Source organism: Notothenia coriiceps, unplaced genomic scaffold (genome assembly GCF_000735185.1).
Source record: "Notothenia coriiceps isolate Sejong01 unplaced genomic scaffold, NC01 NC01_scaffold00033693, whole genome shotgun sequence".
NCBI lineage: Eukaryota > Metazoa > Chordata > Actinopteri > Perciformes > Nototheniidae > Notothenia > Notothenia coriiceps.
In genome coordinates, this window is record NW_011366394.1 from 547,468 (window position 1) to 555,194 (window position 7,727).

Below are 7,727 nucleotides of genomic sequence, written 5' to 3' on the forward strand. Positions count from 1 at the left end.
CCACACACACACACACACACACACACACACACACACACACACACACACACACACACACACACACACACACACACACACACACACACACACACACACACACACACACACACAGGGTTGGCTGCCTCAGGGGTCAGTGGCTCTGAGTTATCCACGCCGAGTTTGCTGCTCAAGCTTTGGTGTGTGTGTGTGTGTTGGAGAGAGCGATCAGAACTTAATCTTGGACCTGTGCTGGATGGATGTTTAATGTATGCCTAATGTTCAGTTCAGAAAGGTTAACATATACCGAGTAGGGATGTCCCGATCACCTTTTTTCGCTCCCGATCCGATTCCGATCATTTGATTTTGACAATTTGTCGATCCCGATTTTTCCCGATCCGATCTTTATGCAATGCATTAAGAGAAAAAAAAGAAAAAAAGCATTCAAGTTGTCCCTTAAGGTTATTTTTTTATTTAAATTGGATATTCTATCCAACATGGATATAGCTTCTTTCTTTCACAGCAGCATTGGATCAGTTCAGTTGTGCAGCATTGGATCAAAACAAAATAAAGCTTATCATTACTCGTTAGCTTACTGCTACAATTAGACACTGCGCCCACTCTGCTGCCAGATTTGAGAGAAATAAGCAACCAGGTCTATGAAAACAAGCCCCAAAGAAGCAACACATACATGATGTTGTGTAATTTGAAACTAAAACTAAGGCCTCAGGATGACTTTAAGACTTGAACATGGTCATTTTTGAATAAAAAAAATAAAAAAAGTATTAACATTTTTTTTTTTTTAAATCCCCATCCCCGATTTTTTTCTTTCCGATCTTTTGAAAATCACGTGATCGGCTCCGATCCCCGATCACGTGATCGGATCGGGACATCTCTAATACCGAGTTTGAAACCCCAGAGACTCGCTCCATTTAGTGGATTTGTTTATTTAAGTCTCCTTATAGTAAGGAGAGCTTGTGTATTCTTAGCATAAATGGCCCTGTGGGATATCAAATAAATCCCTCACACTGGAAGTGCTGGCGCCCATGAGCCTGTGAAGAGAACATGTGCAAATAAATTGTTCTTAACGCCTCTGGGTTAACCTCAAAGTTCATTATGGAGAGATATGGTGTTATAAAGATATTTATTCAATTAAAATACATGATTTTAACCAATATTTTAGGCAATGTTAGACAATTATTAAAACATTCCTCACCTTTAAAGAAGCACTATTATGTTTTGGGGGGTTTCCCCCTTCCTGTAATGCGATATATAGGTTTAATGGTTTGCAACGGCTAAAACTCCTGTGGTTACTTCCGTAACATAGTGACATCACTATATAACACTCGCGCTTCTATTGGCAAGGGCTCCAACACATTGTATGTGAATTTTCATCTCTAAGCGGTTGACCAATCACAACAGAGCCGGCCAGCTAACCAATCAGAGCAGACTGAGCTCTGGTTTCAGACAGAGGGTGAAAAGACGTGCTGCAGCACAGGCAGTATGAGACAAATAAAGAGCTTTTTGAACATTCAAGCATGTTTTTGATTGGACTGATATTCTTGTTTTAGAACGTCAATAATTGTTGACTTTCGGACGCTTTGAAGTGAAACAATCCTTACGCAGCCACCATTAGAGTCTACTCATTCAAATAGTATTATACTAATAGCATATTGACATTATTCAGACTGAATAGATGAGCCCAAAATAATCTGTGCAGCATTAAACATTTTGATATAGACTTTGAACTTTATGAATGAAGCTTTGAACTCTTTGGAGCAGCCCCGGTAACAACTGATTATTTCATTTGTGTGTGCAAGTCGTGCCTCTGAAACTGTGTGTTTGCATGAATCAGTACTTCATGCCGTGTTCAGATATCTCTGTTTTCCTTCCACTTCTCTCATCTACTACGATATCTCCTCTGGGCTGCTGGTGGCCTGCTGTGTGTGAGCGAGTCGAGGGCATCGATGAAAAGGCTGCTGATGTCTGTCCTCCATTCTAGCTTTTCCCTGTAGTTGTGGGTAAATTGAGCTCTCAGGGCTGGTCCAAAAAATATCAGTTTTATTTATTATTTGGGTGTTTGGGCTCCTGTCTGAGTTTGTTGTTGTGGTAAAGTGTGTGTGCTTGGGCTGACGTGTATTCCTTGAGCTCACTTGATGATTATCTTGAGAGTTTTGCCGTTAACCTCAAAAGTTAGTTCTAGTTAGTTTAGTGTACTGGTGGTGTTGCTATTATGTTATCATTATCACGTTACGCTGTGTGTGAACCATTAGCAAAAGTTCTATGAAATTAGAATGCCAGTTGCCGCTGTCAATTCCTATAATGTTAAATAAAGCTTGATATTATTTTTGTGTATTTAATCGTTTATAGGGGACAATGGACATTAATAAACATTGCAATATATATATAGTTAGCTAAGAGGCTATTTTTCATCTGTAGTCCCTGGATGTTACAGTCACAGTAAAAGCAATATTCCAGACTCTTACATAATTATATCTATGCAACAGAGCAATTGTTTGCAACTTGTCCATGTCGCCCCTCTTTTGTGGCAAGGTAATGTTTCTTGATTTAAAAAAACAGTATATGTATTAAATGTCGTCTTTTTCTCTCACATTTACATAAGAAATACACATAAAGTACCAGCATCCATTTACTATTTGCTAATACAATCCTATTTTCCTTGAACTAAGCACATCTAAATATCTATATAGAATATTCCTAGATACTTATCCTAATGTTCTCATATCTGTTTCTCTCTCTCCTGCTCCTCGCTCAATGTAAACAAACCCAGCTGAGTGGAGAGCCTCTGATTCCTCATCATGCAGTGGCTCCACCCACAGGAGGGCCCAGCAGCCAATCAGCAGCCAGCTGGGCTTTGGGCATTGCCATAACGACAGGCAGGCAGGCAGGCAGGCAGGAGGTAGTAGTAGTGAGGTGCCCTTGTGGTGGAGTGGCTTAGTGACCTTTCCTGGGCTTCCAGACATGTATTGTACATCGCTACGGTTAGCTTCCAACTTATCACAGGATGAGCTCAGTTCCAAAAGCAATATGTATGAGGCCAAATAAGTTGTTTATTATTCATTAACTGGAGATACAACAATAACAGCTGGGAATGGTTTATTAATTCTCGTTGGCTTACAATTTAACCTGCATATAACTATGTTTCAATTTTACAGCTATAAAACTACAGCTAAGCAAACAAGGCCATAACTTAACTTTTGTATTTAACTTTAAAATAACAGTCACAGGAATCCATAGAAAAACCTGCAACAGAGCTTGAAAAGTAGGTCAAAGTAAAGGGTCTATTTTGTTTGGGCAAAGGGCTCATCTGTGTCATATTTCGTCAGATGTATTATTTATTTACCTTGCCTGTAAAATAAAAAAATCAGAAGGGAAAAAAACCACACACGTACGGTTTACCTAGTGTATAGCTGCAGTACAGCTTCATTTAACTGTTAGGTTGGTGTGTGTGAAACTGTGTGGTTACAAAAAAAAGTGTGATTTTTTTTAAATGTGTGAAATGACTACTGTTGTAGATGCATACCTGCAAATGTGGCGCTGGACTTTGATCCTGTTACTCTGAATACAGCTGGCTCACCAGTAGTCTGCTCGCACTGGCCTATTTACACACCTGCCACACACACACACACACACACAGACACACAGGCACACAGACACACACACACATATTCTCATATTTTAATAATGCTTCCAAAAAAGTCTTATATAAAAATATTGCACTGAAGTACACAATCTACATAGCATGGAGAAAAACACACACTTTTAGTTCATAAGTTCTTAATTTACGTATACTTCACACACGCACAAACACATTTGAGTTATTCTAATCTATGCCAACGCTAATCTCTCCAATACACACACAGACTTCAGTCACCTGCAGCACACTTCCATGTGCACTCGTGCACGGTGAGCAAACACACACAGTCTGTCTGCTCTTTACTCTCTGCAGCAACAGGCTACTGTTAGCGGGCTACTACTACTACACTCATTAACTGGGTTGGCCAACATTATGACACACACACACACACACACACTTTTAAACACACACAATCCATAATGCTGAGCACTGACTGAAGCGAGACATCAGTGCTATTTGTTCAGGAGTTTGTTTTACACCCTTTCTAAACTGATACTACTGGTATTTTGTAGCACTTGGCTAAAGGCATGATACCTTTGGGTTTATGTTAGCACTGCATTCAAGGATTGACATTATGGGAAATGCACTTATTGAGACTTGGAAAAGAAAAACAACACTACTCATATGTCTGTGGGGTAAACAATGAAGCTATAGGGTGAAGACGGTTAGCTTAGCTTAGCTTAGCTTAGCACAAAGATAAAAAATAAATAAAGGAAACTGCTAGCCTGGCTCTGTTTGAGGGCAAAACGTCCTACCAGAACCTCTAGCTCACTTGTATGTTTAATTTACTTACTATGTACAACAAGGACAGTTTTAAAATGACACCTTGTGATTTTCTTGGTTTTCTGAGGCTTTCTCCCTACTTTTAGTCTTTGTGCAGAGTGAAGCTAACCTCCTACTGACTGTGGATACATATTTACTCTACAGACATAATCTAACTCTCATTGTAGTTGGATTCTCCCTTTCATCAAACATAATAAGGGGGAGAGTTCCATCTGCTTTGTGTCCCGTTTGGCCCTCAGGCGACAAGACAGTTCGATATTCGGTAAAATAGAGGGTTTTGGGGACATTTTTCTCCATCATGGATTGAGGGTTCAGCTGCTAGCTTTTTGTTGCGCGGTCCAATTTGCACATGTTACTATGGGGAGACAGTGCCTTGCTTCTTCACAGTCTTCCTCAGGGATATCCGTGTGGATTTATGTGCTCGGTTAAATTGCTGTTGCTGTATGCACGGATTCAGGCATGTGCTATGTAATTATGAGCATACTGTACGTGTCTCTGCACACTAGGGCAGTCGCATACTTGTGTTATTTTGTCCGGGAATGTGTATTTATTGTGTTTTTCCAAGGCTAATATTAATGACCCGGGCAGAGATAGCTACCAGGAGAACTTCATAGGGACATTTAGCATATTCTACCTGTGTATTTCAGCATCTCACGCTCTGGTCCGTTTTGCATAGTATCAGCAGACTGGAAATGCAGCCAACCTCAAGGGCAGGTCTCATTATTTACCTACTGAGGCAGCTGCTGGATAACAATCACTAACGTAGGACTGTGCACATGTTGGAGCTAAATGTTACATATCATTTGAAATTCACACTTTTGTCAGCAATGAAAACACTGTTTACCTCACCTCCTTGTGTGTTTATGACGTGTCCCCCCCCCCTCTGTCTTTATTCAGGTAGCTGGGGTGTAGTTTCCCTGTGAGACAGTCAGAGAGAGACAGACAGTCCTGGACCACTCCCCCTCATTTCCTCCCCACCCTTCTCCCACAAAGACATGCATAGCAAGAACCGTAAGTGTGAGCTCCTCTCCTCTCCTCTCCTTCTCCCCCCCTACACCCTTGTGATTGATTCCCCTCTTTGCCCCCTTGTTCCTGCACCCTTTCCCCCGTGTGTTCTGATCAGATCTGGGTCAAAATGTGTTTACAATAGCTGGTTCTTGTTTGAACTTTTGCACAATAACAGATTGGGTGGCACTAATCACACAAGGACACTTCAGATGGTGTCAGGCAGGATGCTAATTAGAGAGTAGAGAGAAGTTCACTCAATTGATTTGTAATCATTTTTTAGTGGCAAGTCTTTGGCACGGATTTGTCTCCTCTGTGTTACAGCAATTCCATCCGGCAGAAATAAAGAAGTTGCTGATTGGATGCAAATCAGATGATTTTTTAAAAAGTACCCAGATCCACAGAAGTAGCTACTAGCAATTATTAAACCTTGGCTGTTGGTCATATTTTTATTTTAAGCATCAGTACAGGCCCAGAATGTCACAATCAGTGCCTCCCTGCTAGCGATACATGATCGTGATCAAAGCAGAGTGTGTGTTCCTGTTACACATCTATGTGACCTCACACATTTCTTTGTTAAAAACAGTGTAGAACACATCACCCCAGTTCTTAGATCTCTGCACTGGCTACCAGTAGCTTACAGAATCGATTTTAAAATTGTATTGCTAACTTATAAAGCATTAAATGGTTTGGGACCCCAACGTGTGTCTGAAATGCTTCTGTTACGAGCCCCCCAGAGCTGTGAGATCATCGGGGGCTCAGAACCAAACACACTTGTGGAACAAACTTCCAGAAAACCTGAGGTGTCCACCAACGCTGAGTTCTTTTAAGTCGAGGCTAAAAACACAGCCGCTTACCCAGAAGTATTTTAACTTGTTTTAGCACCTACCGTATTTACAATGTTGTTGTTAAAATACTCTGTATCTTTTTATGCATCGTTTTTCTGAATCTGTTATTCGACAGAGTTATTTAGTGTGTTCCGTAAAGCACTTCGAATTGCCTCTGTGTCTGAACATGTGCAATATAAATAAACGTACCTTACCTTCCCTTCCAGAGAAGCGCCACGGCTCCCCGGCCCCCTCCAGGACCCCCCTGGTCCCCATGAAGCCAAAAGCACCTGCAGTGACCCCCACTGTGGTGCCAAGTCCCGGGGACACGCTGGCCTTCAGGGTCCCCAAAGAGTACCCTCACTCACGCTTCAGCAAGGCGCCTCTGGCTGTCTACCCACCGAAGGGGGCGCGGAACAAGACATGGTGGGCACATACTTCTTATTTTTACATCCACAATTATTTAGGGATCTTGTGTCATGGTGCTTATGCTTCTTCAAAAACATTTGGCTTTAGAGCGTTTGAACTTGAGCCCTTATAGTCAGCTAGACAAGTCAACCTGGACTAGACTAAAGTCATTGGTGGGGGGGCCGCCCAGGTGCTAACTCCTCTCTTCCCGTCTGCAGTGTGTCCCTCCCGGTGGTGAGCCTGGAGAAGATCCCCTGCCTCAGCTGGGGCGACCCTTCATCACATGTGCGCCTCACCTCCCCCTCCTCTTCCTCCCCCTCACACCTCCCTCCCCCGGCCTCCCAGCGGTCCAGCGAGAAGCTCACAAACGGTCGAGGGCCGCCCACCCCCCGCTCCACCCCCTCTCCATCCTCCTCTGCGGACAGACGGCCCAGTCCGGCTCGCTCACCTCTGGACAGACGGCTGCCCTCGACCCCCTCTCCTTCCCCTCTGGACCGTAAACCCCCCCCCTCACCGGCCCCTTCCCAACGCTCTGCCGCTCTGCCTGTGACGTCGCTGTTGGAGAAGAAGCAGCAAAATGGGACGAAGACTCCGTCCAGGTCGCAAAAAAGACTCTCAGGTCAGTACTTAGAAAACGTCTGGTTAAATCCTTTTGCTTGGAGTTGCAGTTTTGTTTTACTTTCATACGTATACCTGTAATATTCCAAGTTTCTTAGCACCTTAACTTTTCTGATGAATGTGTGCAATGTGGTCTAAACTTGGAGAAGAAATGCGGAGCGTTTCATAATTGAATACTTTTCCTGTCAGCTGGTTTGTCATCTAGATTTCTTGACATTGAGTCACAAAACTGATTCTTTAAATGTTGCTTTCAATCTTTTATTTCAGTTACAAGCTGATACCCAAAGATTTAGGACACAAAAATAAATCATAATAAAAACCACAAAACAAAAACGACTACTAAAAACTTTTAAAGGCACGCTCTGCTCTAAGAGTTAAATATTTCTGACTTGAATTAAACTTTTAGGGTTTATATCAGTGTTTCTGCCAGACCAGGGCTGAGAGGGCGACCA

The 7,727-nt window shown here is 42.4% G+C and overlaps 1 protein-coding gene across 1 annotated transcript in view; it reads left to right on the top strand.

Moving 5' to 3' along the window:
• atxn7l1 (ataxin 7-like 1) overlaps positions 1 to 7,727 on the top strand; it is a 32,314-nt gene that overhangs the window by 7,317 nt on the left and 17,270 nt on the right. Inside the window, exons 2-3 of the mRNA XM_010790051.1 lie at positions 6,477 to 6,675; positions 6,876 to 7,276. Of these exons, the coding sequence (XP_010788353.1) occupies positions 6,524 to 6,675; positions 6,876 to 7,276 (553 nt within the window). The 5' untranslated portion in view covers positions 6,477 to 6,523. The remainder of the gene's footprint in view (positions 1 to 6,476; positions 6,676 to 6,875; positions 7,277 to 7,727) is intronic.